Source organism: Pleurodeles waltl, chromosome 3_2 (genome assembly GCF_031143425.1).
Source record: "Pleurodeles waltl isolate 20211129_DDA chromosome 3_2, aPleWal1.hap1.20221129, whole genome shotgun sequence".
NCBI lineage: Eukaryota > Metazoa > Chordata > Amphibia > Caudata > Salamandridae > Pleurodeles > Pleurodeles waltl.
The window spans coordinates 128,055,240-128,081,279 of NC_090441.1; the positions used below are offsets into that span (position 1 = coordinate 128,055,240).

The 26,040-nt window shown below is 47.0% G+C and overlaps 1 protein-coding gene across 2 annotated transcripts in view; it reads left to right on the forward strand.

Annotated features, from left to right (window-relative positions):
- The window catches only part of CCNB1IP1 (cyclin B1 interacting protein 1), a 129,598-nt gene that overhangs the window by 45,028 nt on the left and 58,530 nt on the right, over nt 1-26,040 (forward strand). For both annotated transcript variants that reach the window (XM_069226979.1, XM_069226980.1), the window contains one exon: nt 24,050-24,389. In XM_069226979.1, the coding sequence (XP_069083080.1) occupies nt 24,050-24,389 (340 nt within the window). The remainder of the gene's footprint in view (nt 1-24,049; nt 24,390-26,040) is intronic.

Here is a 26,040-nt window from a genome sequence, read left to right on the forward strand (position 1 = left end):
TCTGAGTGTAATATGTGGTCCTGGTTCATTGTCAGGCGCGTTTGAATTTTTGGAAGGCATATAGGACTGGTCAGTTAGAGGAGAATGAGTTCCGTGTACCAGTGTTGCCTGGGCCGCTTGAGAGCGATCAGAATGAGGCAACAGTGTTCGGTTTTCATCTTGCTGAGGACCTTGGGAATTAGTGGGAAAGGGGAAAAGCGTATGCATAAATTCTGGACCATCTCATTGAAGGGCATTCCCCCGCAACTTTGGGAAGAGTTATCAACTGGCGTTGAACTAGTATTTGGTATTGCTGTCTGTGGTGAAGAGATCCAGTGTTCGGTTTCTCCATTGCGAGAATATTTTGTCTAGTTGATGCTGGTGCAGCTTGCTTTCATGACAATTGTCTTTGGCTCTGCTGGGGGTGTCCGCTAGGGTATTGTGTACTCCTGATATGTGATTTGAGATGTTCACACCTACGAGGTGAGGAGAAGGTGGCGGAGCCAGTACCTGGATGATGTCATTGTTTGCGCCCTGTGTCTCGGCTCTGACGTAATGGTTTTCAGCGTGGTCCTTGTTCAATGAAACTTGCTGTAAATGGTTGGTGGTATGCTTGCTGTTGGACGTCAATCTGTACTGGGGCTGATAGGACTGATACTGCTAGGAATGTTGGTATCCACCTCTGTTGGTGGAGAAACCATGCACCCTCCAAAAAGGCATCTTTCTGTACTGCAGGGCTCCAAGGGATTTGGCTTTGTCTGTGTCTGTCTTAATGGCAAGGAGAGTTTTATTAGTCTGCTTGGCAAACAGTGTGTCCCCATTATGAGCCAAATCCAGTATTTAGATTGCACTTCAGGTCTGAATGAAGTCGTCTTAAGCCATCCCTGGTGTTTTAGGACAGCTGCGCCTGCCAGTTGCCGGAATCCTGTGGAGGCAATGTCCACGGCACAGTCAATTTGCAAGGAGGTGAAGTCGCCTTCTTGTAAGATCTTTCTGGCTTTAGGTCTTTTTGTCTTCCGGGATGAGGTAAGAGATGAAACGGATATCTGAGCACATTTGTTGGTCATAGTGGCTTAGAACAGCCAAGGAGTTAGCTGCCATAACAGTGATGGCCAATATGCTAGAGAACCTTTTTCCAGTATTGTCTAAGTGATGCCCTTCTCTGTCAGATGGTATGGAGATCAGAGCTGATGGGTTTTTTGATCTGCATTGAACCACCTGAGAAATAACTAAATCTGGTTTGGGGTGTCCTACCAGGCATGCAGGAGAATCCTCTGGGGCTCTGTATTTTATATCAATACGAGGTAGTACAGCCACCACATTAGCGGGATTCTTCATAATTGATAATGGGTATAGCCCAGACTGACGTTCTTGTTCGCTCTTTGAAATCATAGAGGCAGCAGTCGGACTGCTTAACCGATATCGAGAGGTGAAAAGTGGATGCCACTCTTTCCATTGAATTGTGAAATCCTTTGATGTCCTCTGGCGGCAAATCAACAGTTTGTTGGGAAGGTGGAGGTGGTGTGGGTATGATGTAATCATTCCAATCATCCAGTAGGGATTGAAACTCATGAATCTTGCCCTCTTCTGTCGTCATCAGATGACGATGGATGATCCGTTGTTGGTGGCGCTATATGGGATGGAGATGTCATCCTGGGAGTGGCGGGCAGAGGGATGACTGTTGGAGTCAGAGACGTAGGTTGTGGCAGTGCCATTGGTCATTCTTCTGGTTTTGTGCAAAGCAGCCTATAGTCAGAAAGCATAGCCTAAAGATCCTGGACTAAGGAACGAGGCATAAAAAGTCATCCTGCCTATGTGGGGAGTTAGGATACTATCTGAAATGTTCAGAATGCCTTTGTGCAGAAGGAGGATAGTAATCCAGATAATCCTGCCCTTCCTCATAGTCATTCTCTTTGTCCTGGCATTTGCCGAGAAGCTTAGAGACTCTGTGAGCTGGTCCGAAAGGGAAGTCTTCATCAGAATCTTCAGTATCGAACAAGTGGTTTGGATTTAGAGGTGATATGTTTGTGTACGAAGGAATCCCTGGTTGTAATTATGTCTTTTTGATCTTTGTTATTTGATCATCGTCAATGGTGGCGTTGACAATGTCGTCAGAGCTTCATCAGTATGTTGCCCTGATTTTGAGTCCCTTGTCGTCAGGATCCTAATCGATGGGGTTGTCATCGGCAGAGTTGTTGTCGACAGAATCACCATCGACAGGGTCGTGGATAATGCCATCGTCAAAGGTGGAAACTTCAGAGGGGTTGTTGTCGATTGGAGCGTAGACGTACTCTTAATTGCCTCCACAGTCTTCATAGACAATATGGAGGAGTTAATGGAGGCTGTGGTCATTTTTGCCGTTGATGACGAGATAGTTGTGATGGTCATCATCGACGATCTTGCTGTCGGCGGTGATGGTGTCTTCAACGGAACCTTAAAGGTAGATTTATGCTTGGATTTGGGTGGCAGAATCACTTGCACTGTGGGGGCCTGAGTCTAAACCCACTACAAGTGACACTTGTCAATCTAATCCGGGTTTTGCTCCGGCCAACTATCAGTGCCTCATCTCCTCCCAAAAACAGAGATGATTGGGCAGCCGAGAGCATGACACTTGATTCCTCAGGGAAATCGTGGTCACTCAGATCATATTCGTTTCTCTCAGTTACATTAGTCTCACATATACAAGGACAATCAGAGGCAGAATAAAATAAATAAGGTTTTATTGGAGTAACTGTATCTTAGATAATAAAGCATGTACTGCAATAACTAGAACGATAAAGCATGACAGGATTGAAATTGTGACGAGCATAAAAATAACGCTACCATATTGTCACTAGAATAATTTAAAATAGCCACTACCTAGGCTAAGTTAGAGCACAGTATGTTAAGCTCTAATTCTGCCCCTCAGATTCCCCTGGGAAGACATCATCCCTCATACCTAAGCAAGAGGCCTGTAGTCCACATAAGCAGCTGTAGCGAAGCACTCAGCAATCAGCATACAGTTGTAGAAGCCAAATTATTCAGCACCCATCCAGGATACAAACGACCGTTAGCCAGCTCTTCTAGGTAAACATAAAGAATTTATTAGAGATAGAAAGACATGTACATGGAGGATGCTCGGTACTAGTTGTACACGAACAGCCTGAATAAAGGAAGTAATACACAATCTTTTATAGTATTAAACCACAAACATAATTCGACGTTCTATTGGTTCTTGACATTGACGTATGATTGACGTATAATTATTTCTCCTTTATGGCTGAAGGTGGTTCTTCCTATCACACCATATATAGTAATAAAAAGCATAGACAAGGATTTTACACAAGGTGGTCTACGTGCCTAATATCACATGGTCCATCTTGTGACAGAACCTGAGAACATCATGTACTCAGATTGGTACTTTCCAGAAGGGAGATTGCTTCAGCTAGCATGCAATGACGATGATATTTCATGGTGGCTGTTCAGAGAGCAAGCCTTGCAACATAATGCGTTCCTAGCAATAGCGAATTACATTTGTAGGCCTCTTTCCTTAATGATAGGCCTGTGCAGACATTGTCATTGTGTATCACAGGGGCCATTAGGTCTAGCATACCTAAGAACTGTAAAATGCGATTCCACAGTCGTGGTAATCTGGCTGGAATCTCCCTCTAACGTACATGGGTAAAAGTAGTGTTTTTATAATAAAACAGTTGATGTTCCAAGAAAGGATCCCTACGTAAGAGTGTGTATGTTTCTATGAGCACTAGAGACAAAGCATTACTACATTTGCCAGCAACCTATCTTACTGCAGCCATGAGAAAAGCACAGAGTGAAAGAAATGTCTTGTTTAAGAATGCAGTGGCGGCCTAGACAAAGAACAGCTAGATACAGAAATTAAAACAAGGCCAGAAATGTGGCTATTGTTAAAATAATAAAGCAAAGCTGAATAAAATATGTCTAGGTTAAAGTGCACAGAGGCAGGCCTAATTTCCTAAAATAACGGTGCATGAAGCTATAACTAAAATGGCTACACAACACCTTTGATGTGCCTGAGCAGGAGGCATGAGACAATCTTTATCACTGTTGGAAGGCGCAGAGGTTGCAGCTAAGGCTGCCTCTGAGGATAATTGTTTCTGTTTCTCCTTTTCATTGAGTCCGTCGCCTGGTGATGCGTTTTAAGGGGTTTCTGCTCTCCTCAGAAGTCCCTTCCTGAGACCTGGCCCTCTTGTGATCTCTAGAGGAGGTGTCAATGTCCTCTTCTGAAGATGTTCTCTGTGCTTTAGCTTTTTGAATCCACAAGAGCAGTCTCCCCTCTCTGTCTTTCAAAGTTTTGGTGGAGAAAGTGCAGCATATTTTGCACCCTTTTGCCTTGTGCTCTGGTTAAAGGCAGTAAATGCAGTTTTTTATGTGGGTCATCCACCTGCACCCTTTTCTTACAACAGGTCTTGCAGGGACGGAAAATGCCTTTAGAGCCAGACATAGTAGAAATAAATAAGCTTTCAGTACCTTCTTGAAGAAGAAAACTGAGCAGAGCTCAACTCCTTTCACCCACAAGGTGCATTGAAAATCTGAGGGATTCTGCCTCTCTTGCAAGTGTTCTAGAAGGTGACCGCACCTGATTTGTCATTGTTCAAGTTTAAAAAGGCCATATATAGCTATTAAACTGATGGCCCAGTGTAGCCTATGATAATTCTACATGCTGCTTTACCATGGTACCACAGGACTCCCACTTTGACAATAGTGAATGATTCAAGCATGTAAATCTATGAAACATCCAATACTGGATAAAACTAAATTATCACCAAAAGCTTAACTCTGTGCCAGGAAGTCCAGGTTTCAGAGAAAGATCACCTGTAAGTTTCCTCATAAGTAGGTTCCCCTTTGTATCTTTATCCCAAGTGGTTACCCTTATGTTGCCAATATAATTGGACCCAATTTTTTAAAGTTAATGCTGCAGGGTTTTCATTATTTTATGTGTGTTTTTTGTTCATTTTTTTTAGGTCTCGTTATAAACAGCTTTAATGGATAAGCTCAGTTTACCAATATTTATAACAAGCATTGGCAATGGCAGTAGGTCTGGATTATGAATGAAAGTGCCTCTTGTATCACTGATGAGTTTAGATGGTCAAGTCTTAATATATGCACTCTGTCACTCATCTTTGCACTCATGCAACCATTCATCGATCCACTAACTCATTCTTGCATTCCCCTCTGCCATAACCTCAATAAACACACACCAACTCAGCAACAAACGTAAGATAAACTAAAAGAATACAAGCCGAAAATAGAAAACATGCTGGTGTCTAAACACGGCAGGCATATGTTTGCAATAACTAAATATAGCATCAGGTGTCTGTCATAATGTTCTCTTATCTTTGCTAAGAGGAAGTGGCTACATGAGCGGTGGCACACTGGAGATGGAATGAGCAGCAAGCAAGCCACCCATAGACTCTGCCTTGAGTGCTGTAGTATCCTCTTAAGAAACATTAAAATAAAAAGAGAAGCAAAGAAATGAAGGAAAACTATAAAAGGAGAAATTTTAAAACAAAAGACTGGCAAAGCAGCCATGACAATGAAGCACACTAGTTATCGAGTGGATGTGCACATTTGATTAGAAAATACTGTCATTCACAGTGCAGGAGACCCAGTGACTGATACGGACTGAACCATTACCCTATGCAGCTGTATGTATTTTTTTTTTAATTTTGTTTATAACTCAGTTTTTATTGATTTTATAATACAGAACCAACAAAAACAATACAGTGCATAGTAATATGAGATATCACAGATATCTTCTTTGATGACAGAGTACATACAAAGTCAGAAATGTGTATCATCAGCAGCCGAAGCAGTGATGTTTCCCCTCAGCCTCCCCTACTGGTTAATATCCTTATGAAACCAATTCCTATGTATACTATAAGTACCAGAATTTCAACATACTCACAGTTGGTTGTCACCATCGTACCTGACATGTGCAATCTCATTAGTTAATCATCAGCGACTGTGCTCCATTCAGAGCTTAGATCATCTGTGACAGTGAAACGTTCCAATAAGTTTCCCCATGCTATCAAGTCAGTTAGTGCCCCCTCATCCCTGCGTGTTATCCCCATATGTTGTTCTTCTGCAGCTCCCCATTCCAGTTTATCTCGCATCCAGTAATGAATGGATGGGCTCCTAGCGCTCATCCGGCTTATGCCACCTTGCCCCTAGCCAGCACTAGAGCTAGTTATGCTAGTTTGTATGGGATTCTCCTTCTCTGTGATCTGTTTACCACGCCTAAGAGGCATGTCAACGGCATTGCTTCAAGGCCCAAACCCGTGACCGCCTTATCCTTCCCAGCCACCTCTTGCCAAAACTGCTTCACCTCCCTACAGGACCAAGCCAGATGTAGAAAGGTGGCCCCCAATTTGCCACATCTGGGACACCCAGCTTCTCTAGTTGTGTCAATTTTGTTGAGACAATCAGGTGTAATATACGAACGGTATACAAAACTGAAATGTAGAAGATTAAATCTATTATTACATGAAACTGTGCACACAAGAAACAGGGCCGTAGCCTAATCAGTGTCTCCATTGGATCCCCTAGATCCTGCTCCAAGCCCTCCGTGCCACACAAACCTGCACCTTATTGATCCCCCGAAGAGCTCTATAAAACAAGGTAATTAAATGATTCCCATCACCCCAATTTATCAGCCAGTTCAACACCTTCGAAGACGGAATCCCACCAGATCTCCCACCACACTCTTCACCTCGGCATATTCCAGGAATTGACCCGCTCCCAAACCAAAAGTGTTGTGTGCTTCCTGACATTACATAAACTCCCCATTGGGGTATTGTTAGAAATGGGGCTTTTGGTTGGCAGTCAGGTTACCCTCTGTCCAAGCAAGAACCCTCAATCTAGTCAGGGTAAGTCACACACAATCCAAATTATCCTGTGCCCACCCTCTGGTAGCTTGGCACGAGCAGTCAGGCTTAACTTAGAAGGCAATGTGTAAAGTATTTGTACAATAAATCATACAATAACACAATATAGCACCACAAAAATACACCACACAGTGTTTAGAAAAATATATAATATGTATCTGGGTATTTGTAGATCAACACAATAAAAGATGCAATAACAATTTGTAGAGATATCACTGAAAGGTGATATAAAGTGGGTTATTCTAACTTTGGAGGAGGTGTTAATCCGTCCCAAAAGTGACGGAAAAGTGACGGATTTACCACCAGCCGTATTACGAGTCCATTATATCCTATGGAACTCGTAATACGGCTGGTGGTATATCCGTCACTTTACCGTCACTTTTGGGACGGATTAACACTCCTCCAAAGTTAGAATAACCCCCAAAGTGTCTTAAGTCTTTAAAAAGCAAACAAAGTCTCTTTCAAGCACAAAGTACCTGGTTTGGAGTGGAAAATCTCCGCAGAGGGCCGCAGAGAAGGCGATGCGTGGAAAAAAGTGTGTGCGTCGGTTTCGCCCCTTCACACACGGACTTGCGTTGTTATATTTCACGCGGGGAGACGTGCGTCGTTCTACGGGAAGAAAAATGGTGTGTGCGTCGGCTTCGCCCCTTCACACACGGACTTGCGTCGTTATTTTTCACTCGGGGAAGACGTGCGTCGTTTTCCGGCCTGCGTGCCGACTCCTTCTGTGGGTCGCGGGATTACCAGATGTCCCAAGGTCTGTGCGTGGAATCATAGGCTTGTTAACCGGCTGCGCGTCGTTCCGGTGGGCTGTGTGTGGAATTTTCTTCCTCGCGGCAGGCGTCGCGTCGATTTCCTCTCTGGAAGTCGGGCGGCGTTGTCCAGGTGAGGCCGTGCGTCAAAGTTCCGGTCGCGCTGTAGGTCGTTGCGTCGAGCGGCATCTTTCCGGATCGGTGTGCAGTGAATTTCTCACTGCTGAACAGCTGTGCGGCAGTCCTTTGTGTCAGAGCAGACCCTCCACCCTCCCAGCCCAGGAAGACCCCTTCAAAATGCAGATGTATGCAAGTGAGGCTGAGTACCCTGTGTTTGGGGTGTGTCTGAGTGAATGCACAAGGAGCTGTTAACTAAACCTAGCCAGACGTGGATTGTAAGGCACCGAAAGATTTAAGTGCAGAGAAATGCTCACTTTCTAAAAGTGGCATTTCTAAAATAGTAATATTAAATCCAACTTCACCAGTCAGCAGGATTTTGTATTACCATTCTGGCCATACTAAATATGACCTTCCTACTCCCTTCAGATCAGCAGCTACCACTTCAACAATGTATGAGGGCAGCACCAATGTTAGCGTATAAAGATAGCAGGCCTCACAGTAGTGTAAAAACGAATTTAGGAGTTTTGCACTACCAGGACATGTAAACTACGCAGGTACATGTCCTGCCTTTTACCCACACAGCACCCTGCTCTAGGGGTTACCTAGGGCACACATTAGAGGTGACATGTGTAGAAAAAGGGGAGTTTTAGGCTTGGCAAGTACTTTTAAATGCCAAGTCGAATTGGCAGTAAAACTGCACACCCAGACCTTGCAATGGCAGGCCTGGGACAAGGTAAAGGGGCTACTTGAGTGGGTGGCACAACGAGTGCTGCAGGCCCACTAGTAGCATTTAATCTACAGGCCCTATGCGCATACCGTGCACATTACTAGGGACTTATAAGTATATTAAATAGTCTAATTGGGTATGATCCAAAGTTACCATGTTTAAAGGGAGAGAGCATATGCACTTTAGCACTGGTTAGAAGTGGTAAAGTGTGCAGAGTCTAAAAGCCAGCAAAAACAGAGTCCAAAAAGTGGAAGGAGGCAGGCAAAAAGTTAGGGGTGACCCCCCCTAAGGCATGTCAGGTCTAACAGGTATAAGTCCCCCGCTACAAGACATCCCCCGGCTCTCCAGCTTTCCATAGACATGAAGTTATCCATATCTCGGAAGGAAGCAAAGTTCCATATCTTAAGTTCCCTATAAAAGGGAGCACGTGGAATCACTTTCTTAACAGCCTGCTCCCAGATCCATGCAGTATTTCTAACTAGATATGGGACAACTGTCTCCGACCGACCACCTTTCATCAGTATGTGTGCTAATGTGTCATTACCCATCATTCCTTCTAATAGTTGCTACTCCCAATAATCCACTCAGTCATCCCCTTTGCAGAATGTTCTAAGTGTGCTGCGTAGTAATATAGCCTAATATTAGGAATAGCCAACCCTTCGTCTTCTAGATTCCTCTGTAGTGTGGACAGCGCTACTCTACTGCAACGCCCGGCCCACACTAATGAGATCAGTAAACTGTCCAAACGATTTAAGAGCCGAGTGATTAATGGAAATAAAGAATTTTGTACCAGGTATAGACACCGTGGCAGAAACACCATCTTTGCTATAGCCACTATTCCCGTTACAGAAAGAGGCAGCCTGTTCCAGAACGACACCGAGCATTCAAGGCCAGTCACTACTCTTTCCACGTTATATTTCTCATGTGCCACCACAGTGTGGGTAACCCAGATACCTGGGTATCTGAAACTCTACAGTTCCCACCAAAGCCCCACTACTGGCAAGTCCTCCAGACATTTACCACAAAGGAGCCCTAGAGGAAACAGGAGCGATTTATTTATTTTTACCTTAAGACCCAATACAGCCCCGAACTCCTCCAACAACCGCAACAACAGAGGCACCGAAATACTCGGCGATCGAAGATAAACCAAAGCATCATCTGCGTATAACGAAATGATCTGGGTGATCTGTCCCACCTGAATGCTCCAGGGGGGCAATTCCTCATGCAGCCATTCTGCTAGTGGTTCCAGTGCTAAGAGAAAAAGAAGCGGTGAAAGTTGACACCCCTGTCTGGTTCTCCTGCCAAATACCGAGGATTCTGACTGTTCCCCTCCCACCCGCACACGTACTGAGGGCGCAGTATAAAGCAAGCAAACCCACTCACAGAATTGGGGGCCAAACCCCATTCCTCTCAGTACCACCAGGAGATAGCCCCACTCCAACGTATCAGAGGCCTTTTCTAGGTCCAATGATGCTAACGCCAAATCGTGCTCCGCACCCATGGTTTCGTGCAAGATATGTGCCAAACGATGTAGGTTAAAAGTTGTACTATGGCAAGGTATAAAACCACATTGGTCTTAATGAACCAAGCCCCGAATAACTCCATGCAGCCTAGTAGCCCATATCTTACAAAGGATCTTTTTAACATCACAATTCAACATGGTGAGCGGCCGATAGGAGGGGGGGCCACTCGAATCCCCACCAGGCTTGAGCATCAGACAAACAATGGCCTGGCGCAGGGACTCTGACAGGACGCCCCACACTTGGGCCTCCTTGAACACTGCCAATAATTTCTCTTGCAGAAGGGGGGAGAATGTCTGATAAAGCTCGATCAGGAAACCCCCACCCCAAGAGTCTTAGATGTAGACAATGACTCCACCACCGCATTCACTTCCTCTACAGTTATATCAGCCTCCAAGTCTCTCATGCTCTCAAGGTCCAACTGTGGGAGCCGCCTCTGCTGCAGAAACCTCTCCCAAACACTTGCTGGCACCTATGAGCCAGCGCGTGACACTGCTTGTAAATGTTCCACCAGTTCTTTTAGGATATCCCTGTCATTGGTAACCTGTACACCGCAGCATTTCTGATGTGCAGAATGGAGGATGATTTCCACTTAACGCTTTAGAATCACCAGTAACTTACCTGATTTTTCCCCCTCCCTGTGTAGCCGCCTTCTGTATGATCTAAGAGTTACCTTATCCAGTGTCTCCCAACATCTACTGACTTCCCTGTACAATCTGAGGTGCTCTCTTTCTGCCTCCCTTGTTAGTAGGGTCTGGTGCTGTATATCCATTAGTTTCCCCTCCCAGGCTTTGAGATCCTGTTCCAATTGTCTGCGCACCCCACAAATGGTGCCTATACACCCCACAAGTGGTGCCTATACACACCCTTCTCAGAACGGCCTTCATTGCCCCCCCCCACTCTGTCCCTCTGGTGGCCATGGTACCCCAATTTATGGTTATGTAGTCCTTAATGGCAACTTCAATTTTTTCACGAAATGCGTCTGTCAGAAAATCTGGGGGCATACGCCAGCCACGTGTCACCCCGCCATCTGAACCCCACTGCAGCTGCATCAATACCGGTGCATGATCAGATAGAAACCTCTCCAAATGTGTGATATCCAATAATTGCAAGCAGTTCAGGCCACACAGGAAGATTCGGTCCAGACGACTATGCGTATTGTGTGTCTTAGAATCACTGGTATATTCCCTACTCTCTGTGTGCAGTTCCCTCCACCCATCCCATAATCCTAAATTATACATGACCACTGTGAGGGATCTTGCCATTAACAGTTTAGTACCCTATTTAGAGGGGTGACGATCTTTCTCACCGTCCAATAAACAATTGTAGTCTCCAGCCCATACTATAGGAGAACCCACACCTACCCCCTGCATCTCAGCAAAATTATTGTAGAAGCACTGATCATCTGTGTTGGGTACATAAGTATTGAGAATAGTAAGGGGCGCCTCATCTAATGTACCCTGTAGGAGTATATATCGCCCCTCCACATCAGCTTTGCTGTAGACATGTGTAAATGGGACCCCTGGCTCAACCCATATTGCTACTCCTCTTGCATAAGAGGAAAAGGACACGGGGAACACCTGGCCCGGCCATTTCTTAGCAAGCTTTTGCGATTCCTCCACCATCAAATGCGTTTCCTGTAAACAGGCTATTTGAACCTTATGCTGCCGCAGGAAACAATGCACTCTATAGCACGTTTGTAGTCTTTCAGCCCCCTGACGTTCCATGTCAGCATATTAATCTGTCGACCTTTGTTAGTACTTTGTATTTTCCATCCGTCATCGACCTCTTCCTGCCTCCCCTCCCCTGCAGGGGAAAATCAGATTGAGTACTTATTTCAAATCTCACATACAAGTATGCACTATTGTTGTAACCAAAAAACACATGCAAACATGCACTAACTAAGCAATCCCCAACCCCCATTCCCACCCAGATAAACAGTAAAACAAATACATTAAAGCGTACTGTAGATCCATATTTGTAAATGCTCCCAGGACAACAGCCTAGAACACCCAACACCCCAATTATGAGATTCTACAACAGCAGTGGAGGTAACCACCTCCCACCCCATATGCTAAATACACCGTGCCTGTATGCCTAATCAATCGTGTCCCAATAAAGACAATACCCCCTGCCATATAATGCGGACTCAAGGAGTGCCCTATCGGTTTTAGATCCACTATAAGCCTGGTGCCCCTTACTGCATGAGCAATAAACATCTGACATAAGAACATGCCCTACGGAGGCAAACGTTACAACACTATCCATTCAAAAAGAATAAAGTTAACTGTCAAAGGAAATCATCTCCACTCCCAGATCAGGTGCCACAGTCAGTCGAGCAGACAGGCCAGGGGACACCACCGCCATTGTACTATCCTGTTGAATTTCAATTCTGCTGTCATCGCTGGCTCCCCACCCTGTGGAGCCCTCCATCCGGTTCTCTCTGGGTTTCCTCCAATCTGAGTCATCCAAACCAGAAACATGACCAGCGACCGAGCTAGTCTGCCCGGGTCTACCTGATGCAACTTTGTCCCACATCTCCAGCCATTACCAGACCACCTCTGGGTGTTCAAAAAAGTGGGATTTGCCTCCCGAGAGCACCATTAAGCATGCCGGGTACAGTAACATGTATCGAATGTTCATTGCACGAAGCTTGGCTTTCATCTACAGAAATCCCTTCCTTGATGTCTGTACTTTGTTTGAATAGTCTGGATAAATCGAACTTTTGCGGTTTATCTGTTTGACATTTTTAACTGTTTGACTGTTAGGATACAGTCTTGATCCTTATAGTTCAGAAGACGTGCAATGATAGCCTTCGGAGGGGCGCCAGGCTGAGGTGGTGCGACCAGTGTCCTATGAGCACACTCCACTACGAACACACTGGACAGCCCGACAGGCTGCAGTATATCCCTGATCCATCGCTCCACGAAGACCTCTACGGTGGAACCCTATGCACGCTCCGGACACCCGAGAAGCCGCACATTATTGCGTCTGGACCTACCATCGGCATCCTCCAGTCTCACCTCCATCGCCCCAGCTTTTGAAGTGACCCGTGCCATCTGCTTCTGTAGAGCACCAACCTCTGTCTGCAACTACAAAATGGACCCCTCCGCAGCTTTGACCTTATCAAAGACCTTCCGGAGGTCCGCTCAGAGAAGGTTCACCTCCACTGCCACTGTCTCTATCTTCCCCTCAAGGGCCACCCTCGACCCCTGAATTGCTGCAAGAAGTTTCGCTCGCGACGGTTCCTCCACAGTAGCTGGCGTGCCCAGTTCATCTCGGGCCCACCCATCTGCGTCTGGAGCTGCGGCAGCGGAGCAGGGGAAATGTATTGTTCCATGGTGTTCCCCTGCGACGCGGCCATTTGCCATGTGCCCCCCCCCATCTGACCATCAACCAAGGGAAACTGGGATGATGAGATGCGTCGCCGCCATATCTGATCCGTAGGATCAAGGGTAGGGTTCCCTTGGACTGTGTCACTCTTCAGTCAGTCCAGATCGAAGCTCAATGCCCAGTAAAATGCCAACTGTGGGCCGCTATTATGTCCATTCATCCTGCCAACCATCCCCAACTTTAGTCTCTACTTCAATATTGGATAAGGTCCGCGCTCCGGCACCAGTACACCTTCATACAATGGTACCTTACCAGCACCTCAGAATCAGTACCTCTGGCGTTAAAAAATGTCCATGCCACCCCTCCAATCGTCGATCCTTAGCCTCCCCTCCACCGGGCAGCAACTCACCCTGCCAGACCACACCACAGCAGTTCTATCGTGACTAAGAGCCAGCTGGCCCACCACTGTCCTCCTGGGCCCCCTCTCTGCGCACTCTGCCAGCTCTGTCCTCCTGGCTACACAGGGCGTCTGCCAGGAAAAAGTGCGTGGGGATAGGGTCCTCCTCTGCCCAGGCTCTGCCGTCTGTTCCTCCGGCCCGAATCTGCTCCAGACCCAGCGGCACAGGTCAGGAGTGTCAGGGCGGCCCCCAGACCTACCCCACCGGCCAGCCTCACTGCTTGCACGATGCCTGATCAGGGCAGGAAGCCCGCTGGGGAAGGCAGAGCAGAGGCCTCCCCACGCCTCTGCCAGGCCGCACTCCACGCGGCCTGAGCCGGGCCGCACTCACCACCAGGGCCAAGGATCCCTGAACTCCCCGATTGGGGGCTTCAAGCTGCCGCAGGGGTCAGGGCACACTCTCCCTCCGGGGGGAGCGCTTAAAGACCCAGGCACATCAAGATTCTGGCAGACAGGTAAGAAGAGATTTGAGTAAGAATTATTACAGTGCATATCTTCTCATGTGGTTTGTCAGAGGCAGTACCCAACAACAACATCATTCCCTACAAAGGGTAATATGTGACACTTCAGGAAAAACAAATACTCATACGTAGTCTTTAATAAGGAGAAATACTGATCCACTTTTAAATGCCCATTGATTTTAACATAAATGTATCGCAATCAGCATGTCAGGCCTAAGGCATTTATCATAACGTTTCATAATAAACAGATCAGACATATGACAACAAATGTTTTTTCTTACTGAACCAGTTAGGCCTGCAGCTATTATCAGTGGCTTATTATCATAACCAACCGAGGCTTCCAGGCCACAAGGGAACCTTCAGCCATACAGTCATAAAATTGCAAAGCATACAAAATTACATTTGGCAAAGCAAAATATAATCTCTCCTAAGAGGTCTTAACAAGGATTTTGACAGTTCAAATCTTCCAAGTCTGCTACAAATAGTATGTAGTAGCTAACCAGTCCTGGGAGAACTCAGTGAGTGATACATTATGGGTGGCAGTAATAGACAATAGGGTAGAGGCTTTGCATGGGACAGGACACATTCTGGCATGTAAGATGATGTGACTAGTGAATTTTAGTTAGGTCTTCCCAACCTGACATTTCTCTTAGTTGAGCTTCAAGCTTGCTTTCTTGCAACACTCGACAGAGCTTTCTGAATTTTGTCATGCCTTTCTGAAAGCCAAAAGGTTGTTACTATAGTTAAACCATTTTTGGGATGCCGCAATGATGCACTATAATTCCTCCAGAAAAATGTTCATGGCCAAGGTGATAGAAAACCTAAGGCATTTATACTTAAGCAGGTTGCAGTCTCTTTCCAGTTCCAGCTAGAGGTATCCCTTGTTCAAATTCAGGGGCATGTCCTGGATTTGTATACCCATATGTCTCCTATGCTTAATGACCTAATTTGATTGAAGCATGTCAATGCAGACACAAACTTTTCCTCCATCTTGGTGTTTTGGTACCTAATGCAGGAGGCTGGCCCTCTATGTAGTGTGCAAAACGTTGTCTGGGCAACCACACCTTCGCTTACAGAGGTAAAAACCAGACCTCCTAATGCTCTAATTTTTATGGTAGCTTGGTCGATCAGTTAGGCCAGTCTTGGAGAAGTGCAAAGCATTTGTTGTACTCAATAAAGCAAGAAACGCACTCAAAGGAATAACTTGAGACAAATTTACAAAAATAGGGAGAAAACTTGAAAAATACATGTCAAATCAGGCAGTGCATTTACCATTGTTTCCTTTTGCTTTTAGGTCGAGGTTGTCAAGAAGTTTTGTAGGTCAGCCGGAGGAGTTCAGGTGGTTCCCGGTTTTGGCGGGAAGAGCTGCGGAAAAGTCACTGGAGCTGGTGCAAGACCACTGCGGGGATCACTTGCAGTGCACAGGTGGACTTCGAGGTGAGTCCGGTGGGTCCCCTGGGAGTTTAGAGGTCGCAAGGGGTGGGGGCCCTTAGAGCACAGCTGGTTCTCTGGTGCAGGGCCCAGGGATGCCGGGTGCAGAGCAGATAGATGACCTAAGAGCTGTGTGCAATGGTGCCCTTGGAAGCAGGAGGTAGGTCACTTTGAGGGTCGCTTGCAGGTCAGCAGGGCCACTCTGGTGAGTGGTTCTGATGTTTTATGAAGTCCCTCGACTGGGGCTTCCTCCTGGTCCTTTTGGAGTCCAGAACGGACTTCTCTTCTTGGTGTCTGATGCTGAGTGACCATTACCCAGGGCTATTGCAGGGTTCAGCCAATGGAGGTCACAGTGCCACCAAATTTGGCACACTGGCAGGTTTTGTCCTCGCTGGTCCGTGGGGTGAAATTTGGTCCGGCTGTGGTGACCTGTTCCTTGGTCAGCAGCTGGTCAGTGAATTGGACTTCACTGCTCCTTTGGTCTTTGTTGCAGAAGAGTGATGTCTTCATTCTGGAGGCAGATATTTGGAGATTTTTTAGAAGAGTGGAGGTCCTCTGAGGATTTTCAGATTCTGCCAAGGTCCAAGCAACCCTTCAGCGGTGATTGTTGCGTCCTGGGTGCAACAGCCAGGGTTTGGCGCCTCTTTCTTTATGCAGCAGGAATGCAGTTCTCTAGCCTTGGGTCTTCTTTGTAGCTGGTCTTCTGGTGTCCTTGGAATCTTATATGCAAGTCTAGGGGTGCCTACTAAATACTGCATTTAGTGGGTGTTTAGGGGAGTACCTAGTAGTGACCAATGGGCCATTAACCTTAGGTTGGCTACACCAACTGTGTGATCACTTTCTGTTGGCAGAGGTCGCTTCCCTATCCCTGATAGACTATTTTTCTACCATGCAAGATGGAGGAAAATGAAATGGAGGGTCACCTCACATGCAACATCACAGTGTTGGTGCAAGCTGGAGGTGGCCGCTCTTCCTGTCCTGTGTGTTTTCCTGCTGTTGCTTACACCAAAAGTGGGGGTTTGCATCAGGGGCGGCTACATGCTGCTAGCTGCAGGGCTGGGGGTCGAGGTTCAAGGGCAGTAAGCCCTTTGAAGCTTGCAGGCTGGGCTGGGCACATTCCTGGAGGAAGAGATGTAACACCTCTGCTAAGGAAAGGCTTTGTTCTCTGGACCAAGAGAGCAATGGCTCTCATACCAGGGTTCCAGAATCTTCTCTGGTAGCAGGCTGGTTCTGACCGGCCCACAACCGTGCCAGGGTAGTAAGCTTTTGGAGGGGGCACCAGTCTAGCTTTATTGTCCTGAGTTTGGTACCAACCAACCCAGGGTTTGGATCAAATACAGGCAAAAAGTGGGGGCTAACCATGACAAAAGAGGCCTTTTCTCACACTGCCCCCCAAATGAGAGGATGAGACCACCCTTTCCCTAGTAAGTCTTCATCATCTAAGTGGAAGAACCTGGAATGGCCATCTGCATTGGCATGGGCAGTCCCAGGTATATGTTCTACTTGAATGTTCATTCCCTGTAAGGCTATAGAGACCACCTAAACAGCTTGGGTATTTCATCTTCCAGTTGTAGCAACCATCTGAGACGCCTGTGGTCTGTTTGAACAGTGAAGTGAGAGCCAAACAGGTATGGCCTCAGCTTCTTCGAGGCCCAGACCACAGCAAAGGCTTCCCTCTCTATGGCACTCCATTTTTGTTCCCTAAGGAGAAGTCTTCTTCTTATAAAAGCAACATGCTGGTCATGTCCCTCATCATTTCTCTGGGCTAGTACCGCTCCTACCCGCAGTTCTGAGGCATCTATTTGGACTGTCTGGAGCTTGGAGGGCTGGAGCATAGCACATTGCATTCTTCGGAGTGTTAAAGGCCTCTGAACAACTCACTGTCCAGTTAACCTTTTGGGGCATTTTCTTCTAGGACATTTCTGTGATTGGGGCCACTATGGTGCCATAAGCCTTCACAAATCTCCTGTAATACCCAGCCAAGCCAATGAATGCGCTGACCTGAGTCTGGGTTGTGGGAGCTTCCCAAGCCTGAATGGCCTAGATCTTGGATTGGGGCAGTTGGACTTGACCTCTACCTACCAGGTGACTCAAGTAAACAACTTTACCCTGCCCTATCTGGCACTTACTGGCAGCCTTGATAGTGAGGCCTGCGTTTTGGCGAGCCTCAGGGACCTTTCCAAGGTGGATCAGGTGATCCTCCCAGGTGGAGCTTTAGACAGCTTATGTGTCATCCACATAAGCTGCACTAAAGGATTGCAGTTCAGCAGGGACTTGGTTCACCAACCTTAGGAAGGTGGCAGGTGCATTCTTCAATCCAAAAGCAAAAGAGTGAACTGATAATGGCCACTGGGAGTAGAAAATGCAGACCTCTCTTTTGCTCCTGGGGTCAGGCCAATCTGCCAGTATCCAGATGTTAAATCAAAAGTACTCAGACATCTGGCTGTCCTTACGCTGTCAATGAGCTCATCAGCTCTGGGGATTGGGTGTGTATCAGTTTTTGTTACAGAATGGAGGCCCCTGTAATCCACACAAAACCTCATTTCCTTTTTCTGTCCTTTGAAGTGAGGTTTGGGGACTAAAACTACTGGTCTAACTTTAGAAAATACATAGAAAATCAGGCAGTGCATTTACCAATATCTCCTTTTGCTTTAAGGTTGAGGTCGTCAAGAAGTCTTCTGGGCCAGCTGGACGAGTTAGGGCAGTTCCCGGTTTTGGCAGAAACAGCTGCTGAAAAGTCCCTGGAGCTAGTGCAGGGCTGCGGGGGATCACTTGGAAAAGCAATGCACGGGTGGACTTTGAGGTGAGTCCAGTGGGTCCCCTGGGAAGGTAGAGGTCGCAAGTGGTGGGGGACCCTTGGAGCACAGCTGGCTCTCCGGTGCTGTATGCAGAGTAGATGAGCCAAGATCTGTGCGCAAAGGTGCCCTTAGATACAGGAGGAGGTCACTTTGAGGGTCACTTGCAGGTCAGCAGGGCCCCCTCTGGTGGGTCGTTCTGCTGTTTTCTGAAGTCCCTCGACGGGGGCTTCCTCCTGGCCATTTTGGAGTCCAGAGTGGACTTCTGTTCTTGGTGTCCGATGTTGAGTGTCCAGTACCCATAGTTATTACACAGTTCAGTCACGGGAGGTTGCAGTGCCACGAAACTTGGCACACTGACAGGGTTTGTCCTCCGGGGCCGTCCGGTGAAATTTAGCCTGGCTGTGGTGTCCAGTTTCTTGTTCAGCAGCCAGTCAATGAACTGGACTTCACTGGTCATTTAGTCTTTGTTGCAGGAAAGTGTTGCCTTCAATCTGGAGGGATATCGTCAGCAATCTTTAGAAGAGTGGAGGTCTTCTGATGATTTGGACAATCTGTCCCATATCGGAGCAATCCCTCAGCGGTGATTCTTGAGTCCTGGGTGCAGCAAGCAGGGTTTGGTGCCTTTTTCTTTTAGCAGCAGGAATGCAGTTCTCAAGCCTTGGGTCTTCTTTGTTGCTGGTCTTTTGGTGTCCTTGGAATCTTATCTGTAGGTCTAGAGGTGCCCACTAAATACTGCATTTAGTGGGTGTTTAGGGGAGTACCTATGTAACTTAGGGTGGCTACAGCCACTAAGTGACCACTTCCTGTGGGCAGAGGTCACTTACCTACCCCTGATAGGCTATATTCTCTCCATGCAAGATGGAGGAAAATTAAATGGAGGGGTCACCTTGCATGTAACACTTTACGGGTGGTGCAAGCTGGGGATGGCCACTCCTCCTGTCCTTTGTATGTTTTCCCGCCGTTGCTCCCGCCAAAAGTGGGGGTTTACAATGGGGGTGGCCATCTGCTGCTAACAGCAGGGGTAGGGGTCGAGTTGCAAGGGTGGTAAGCTCTTTGAAGCTCATAGGCTGGGCTGTGCACATTCCTGAGGGAAGAGGTGTAACACCTCTTTGTTCTCTGGATCCAGAGAGCAATGTCTCTGGTGGTGGCAGGCTGGTTGTGACTGGCCAGCAACCATGCCAGGGTAGTTATCTTTTGCAGGGGGCACCTCTAAGGTGACCCCTGGGTACATTTTGCAATTAATCCGTTACTGGTACCAGTCTGGATTTATTGTCCTGAGATGTTTGATACCAAACCACCCAGGGTTCAGAGTGGCCATCATGTAGCTGTGAAACTCGCACTGACCAGTGTCCAGCACATGTATGTAAAATGGCTGGTCTGTTCACTTACTATGTCCCTGGTTTGGCAGGGACACAGTAGGGGCATATTGCTCATCCTCCTTGAACACGTATTCAGTGTAGTACACCCTGCCTTAGTGCTGGAAGGCATGCCAGAGGGGTGATTTACTTCTATTGCATGCAGTTTGTAGTGGACAGGGCACACAGGCTGCGTGCCATGTCAGTTTTGCAGTGTATGATTGCACCAGGACACTCAGCCTGCAATGGCAGTGCTGGGTGTACTTGGATACAGGGTCCCTGAGGGTGGCACAATCTGTGCTGCTGCCCCCAGGCGCCTACCCTTAGTACCTCATGTCCTGGGTACCTTGGTACCATTTACTAGGGACTTATAGGGGCATCTAAAGGAGGTGTGTCCAATTGTGCCAATGCATCACAACAGTTTTGGGAAAGGGATCTGACCCAGGGAACCTGGTTAGCAGGAGCCCTGGGCACTAACAAGTTTGAAACCACATCAAATACCAGGCATAAAGTTGGGTCTAACCATGACAAAAGAGGCCTTTTCTCATACCTAAGTGATAAGCAACTTCCATGGAGAGGGTCCACCTACCAGTGGCGGCCCGTCCTTTAGGGCGGAGGGGCCACGCCCCCCCACCCCATGAAGAGTGTCTGTCAGGCTGAACAAAGGTCAGCCTGAAAGACACTCTTCATGTTCAGGTCAGGCAGCCAGGAGCAGACATGCGCGATTTGCGCAGACTCCTGGCTGCCTGAGCTGAACTTTGCTGGGCTGAGCAGATCACGACCCTTATGGGCGTGACCTCCTCGGCCCAGCAAAGGTGCCTCGAGGCCCTCCCCTGGGTGACGAGGAAAGCGTCACCCATTGACACTCTCCCTGGGCGCTTCAGGTTTAAGCCCTGAAGTGCCCAGGGCGAGTGTCAATCAGTGACACTTCGTCACAGAGTGGGGTGGGGTCAGCAGTCTCACTGACCCCATCCCACTCTGTGACGAGGCTGGGACTGCTGCCTTCCCTCATTGGCTGACCTCAGGTCAGCCAGTGAGGGAAGGCAGCAGTCCCAACCCTCCTGGGACCCTGAGGCTAAAGGTAAGTGTGTGTATGTATGTGTGTGTGTGTGTGTGTGTATGTATGTGTGTATGTGTGTTATGTTTTACATTGAATGTTTGGTGCGCGCGTGCAAGTTTGAGTGTTATGAGTGTTATTAATGGATGTGAGTGCGTGCGTGCGTGTGTGAGTGAAAGAATGAATGTGTGTTATCTTGTAAAATGAATGTTTGGTGCGTTCGTGTATGTTTGAATGGAATGAGTGTTGTTTATGGATGAGCGTGCCTGTGTGTGAAAGAATGAGCCTGTGTGTGTGTGTGTGTGTTTGTGCCCCGCCCGCCCCCCTCCCAAAGCTGCCGCCGCCACTGCCACCTATTGGCTCAATAATGTCTTGCCTGAGGAAATGATTATCTCTTCATCAACTTCTGTTTGGATGATGAAAAGTATACTGCAAAAGTGTTGAGCAGCAGGCATAATTGCTCATTAGTACACCCTTTGGCTTGATGACACCTTGAAAAAGTTCCTGAATATTTTTGCAGTGCTGATGGCTTCTGATCAGTAATTGAGGCTGTTAATTTACAGAGACGTTGAAGGAAGCCCATTCGAACTGTAGACTTAAAGCTCAAGAGCCACCCTGTACAAACCTTTGCATATAGCATGTAAATGTTAGTTTGTAGAATGAGGTGCATGACTATGCTGTGGATGTGCAGATCTTAGACATTCTAGGGGTGTCTTTGACCAGCAGTTAATCAGTCAGCAAAGCAGAAGACGTCTGGAACAAATGCTTTACCAGTTCAGCATTGAGTGCAGATTCAGTATCAGAAATAGGAGTGGGTGATACATTTCACTCCCTAGGTGGAGTTGGAGAAATTATGGCCACTCTGCGTTACGCTTGTAGCATGGAGTTCTGGCCAGATTCCTCCAACCTCCAATTAGAGTTGTTTCTCACGTGCGGCCCGCCAATAGTAAGTTGGCTAGCGCATGCGAGATCTGGCATCCCCTAGTGTGATTTTCAGTCACAAGATTTCTCCAACGCTGCCAGTTGCAACTGTTCGCGGTAAAAAAAAAAAAAACACTGACGGTCGAGTAGAAAGTCTACTCGAGTGGCAGCAAATTCATCTTGTGAAGTAGCTCCCTGTGGTGCAATTCACACTGAATTTTCAGCACGGAACGAGCTCCCCTTGCCTAAAATCAGCACGAACAGTGCGACATGCCTATTTCTTCCTATTTGCAGAACTCCACAGAATCTCGCAGATTCATGTAACTCTGCTGAGTTCTGCAAAGTGAACTCTGCGAGTTCCGACCACCCCTAGATTTAAATGAGGCAATGAATCATGCATTGAATGAGTAGTACATAGTGGGGGAATTTTACCACTATGAGTCTCCGATGTCTGTTACCACTCATTAGAGATGTCAGTGCGCCTCTTAGCCAATGCCTCTCATTGGCTCCTTTTAACTGACTCGGTTTAAGCAGGGACAGGACAAATAATGCACTCAAATTTGTGACCCAGGCCTCCTCGTGTGGAAAATTCGAAACAGTACAGGGCACTACTTGTTCAAGAACTGTTACTTTGAGAGTCTGTGTTAATGTTTATTTCCCCTGCTCTGTTGTTCGGTCTTAGTTCCATTTAATGGGCCGTTAAAACACCTCCGAATAACAGTTGACATGGTTTCCCAATAGGGCTTTGCATATTTATTGGGCATATTGTACGTAGCTAAAAGATGAGTTCCACAGTCTTGATTTGTGAAATTTTTACTCATGTTTAACGCATTGTCCGCTTCTCTGTTGGTTCTCTGTTCCCCTCTGTCAGATCCCCTGTCTTTCTTGGCAGTTTCTCCTTTCCTTGCCTAGACCAGTCTCTCCTTTGCACCATGCTGTCAGTCTCTTCCATGCACCTCTTCAATCTGGTAATGCCTATTCCTCGTCTTATGCACTCACTTCATCTCCCTTTCCTCCTTTTAACCAGATTTGGCCAGGCACTCCTTTTAATATCTTAGTATCTGTCTGTGCAATTATTTTTCTCCATCAGTGTCCACCTTCCAACTTTACCAGGTCTCTTAAATCTACCTCTCATCTAGTCTTGCCCATTCTCTCGCTCAGTTTCTCTGTTTCACCTGTTTGTCAGTATCATGAATGCAATTCCCCCTCCGTCTCCCTAACCCGCCTCTTTATCTGTCTTGTTGCCCTAGCTCTGTCAGTATCTCTAGTATCTTCCAATCTCTCCCCTTCATCTGCATGTCTCTCCAATTCTCCTATTTGTTAGTCTTTTCAATCTGCCTTTCTCAGTGTTTCTGCTCTCGACCTCACTGTCGGTGCCTTCCGTACAGTGTTCAATCTCTGCTCAGTCATTCTCTTCTTTCTCTGGAGCATGAACATGCCCTCTAGGAAGCAATGTCTGAATAAAGGCGAACTTAGCTGGCCCCTGACTGCCATGTTCAACTGCCTGCAGAGTGGCAGGTCAGCGTCTTTTTCCTTCATGCTATAACTTTTGATGAGGAGCTGGAGTCTATGCTTTAGGTATAAGCAAACACTTTGCTTATTGTTGCTATGATACTTAATGTGTATTTCTTATACCGGCAGCAATAGGCAAAACACTATTTAGCCATACCTAACTGAACATCAGTTAGAACATTTTCTTATGCATCAGAGAGCACATGCAACCCTTCACCATCTGAACTGTTTTTGTACCTTATTGTTAATCATGTGGCCCCAAAACATATTCAGCTCCTGGCACCCATGCTCGCATTTTTAAAGTGAGCTGAATGTTGGTGGACTTGTGAAAGAATACGTTGAATACTACAAGGCAGTAACTATATGTACATTCATTTTAACAATCCGTGACCTACACTGGTGATCAAAAAGCAGAACATACAGGGATCGTCCTTGAACCCAGCTCCTTACAATAACTAGCCATCAAAGACATATTGGGCCTGATTTAGAGATTGGCGTAGGGGGTTACTCTGTCACAAATGTGAAAGGTATCCCATCTGCCGAATTACGATCCCATTATAGCCTTTGGAGAGTGTAATACTATGGATGGGATATCCGTGATACTGGTGACGGAGTACCTCGTCCGCCTAACTCTAAATCATTCCCATTGTTTGCAGAGATCATTTTCATAATTAGTATTTCACCATCTCCTGCTAACCTCCTGGTATCTCTCTCTGTCTGGTAGGTTTATCAGGAAAGACTATACCAAGAGTATACATACAGTAAGGCAGAGGGGCAGCTGAAGCAGATGGAAAAGGTGTATACACAACAGGTTCACAGCAAGGACCTGGAGCTGACAGCTGTAAAGGGAGAGGTCACATCCATGAAGAAAGTGCTTGAAGAATACAAGAAGAAATACAGTGAGGTGTCCGAGAAACTCATGGAGCGCAACCGACAATACCAGAAGCTGCAGGGACTGTATGATAGCTTAAGACTGCGCAACATAGCAGTGGCCAATCACGAGGCGTGCTCTGCCCACGAGCACTCAATTATGCCCCAGCCTGGAGTCTTTGGCTTTCCACTTGGTGAGCTGAAAAATTTCATTTTAAATTTGTGTAGTAAATTGCCCTTGTTGGTTTTGGTATGTAGCGTGACTTAAGTATCACTCATCACCGGGATTGGGTGACATGTTTTACGTTAAGTTGTGCTACTGTGTATTATTTTTTATTTTTTTTTGTAACATCTTTTTATTGTTCCAAAGTGATATACATAGCTAGCCGCTGACAAGGAGGTCATTAAGGTACGTAAAGAAGAGCATCAGGATTAAACATCTTTAAACATTAACAGTGAATTACATATTCAGCTTCAATTTAAATTATACCCTGTCGCGTGGCGGCCAATACGTGAACGCGCCAGGGTGGGCGGGGGGTGTATACAGTAGTATTCTGATAGGAGGGAGGAAGGGGGGGGCGGGGGCACCCACGCGCTGAATAAGCATTTGATATGTGAGCGTGTTGGTGATTGGTAGTATAGCCTGGCTGTTTCAGGCATGGTATGGGGTGAAAAGGGGGCATAATGGTTAGAATCGCGGGGGTGTCCAGGAGCCCTTTTACGCTGGTATGTTAGTGATGTACACTTTTATGTAGGAGCAGCGGCTAACGCTATAGATGCCACCAAAGCAAGATTCAAATTCAGATCGGTGGGGAGGGGAGCAATCAGCCACCCACCCTCAATGACTATTAAAGAAACTATGGTGGGTGAGTGTCGTCCCTGACCTCCATCTTGACTATAAAGGCGTCCCATACTTCTGAGCCACCCTGTGCTATCCTTCTGTGTTGCAAGCTGCGCAGTGTCTGGGACTCGGCTTGAGACTGCTGTAGTAATATCCGAAGCCACCCTTCCTGTTTAGGGGCGTGCAGTGCCTTCCAATTAATGGCTATTTGTCGTTTAAACACTATGTATGCCAGATCAATGAACCTATGTAGTTGCTTGTCTTTGTTGGCGCAGCGTCTTTGTAGGCAAGATTCGGGAGTCAGCAGCAGAGCGTGGGAAGTTATGTCAGACACTATATCAGTGACGAGATGCCAAGCCACAGCCAACGGGGGGCAACTCCACACCATGTGGTAAAAATTTACTAGGGGGTGCGCGCATCGGGGGCAAGCTGGGTCCGAAGCAGGGAACGTGTTTTATGCGGGAGGGGGAGAGGTAAGAGCAATGTAAATAATTGAGTTGGGTGTAGCGGAGTCTAGCATTACGGGAGACAGTTTTCACCGAGGAGAGCGCAGATGACCAAGCCATCGAGGACAGGGGGACAGGCAGCGACTCGTTCGAGCGAGACTTTGCGCTATATAGGCACGGGAGGGCGTCCAGCAGTAAGAGCACGCTGTATAATCGTGACACCGCTCTCCTACCATCGCCCATTGAGATCTGCGACACAGGAGGTTCAGTATCACCCAGGCCCCACGATATATGAAGAAGATGGCGTATAGCGCAATATGCTAAGAAGTTACCGTCCGGTATCTTTGTGTGGGTCTGCAATTCATTGAATGTTAGTAGTGTGCCCTCAGAGTAGAAATCACCAGTCATGACAAGGCCCGCCGCCTTTCACGGGGACATGTGGTGTGCTAACAAGAACCGTGCATCAGGCAGAAGTGTAAAGGGGTACTTGGGGGAGTATGGCAAGCAAGGTCACCTGCCAAGGACATAGCTTAGCCAGCATAACCTTGCAGCGGTCAA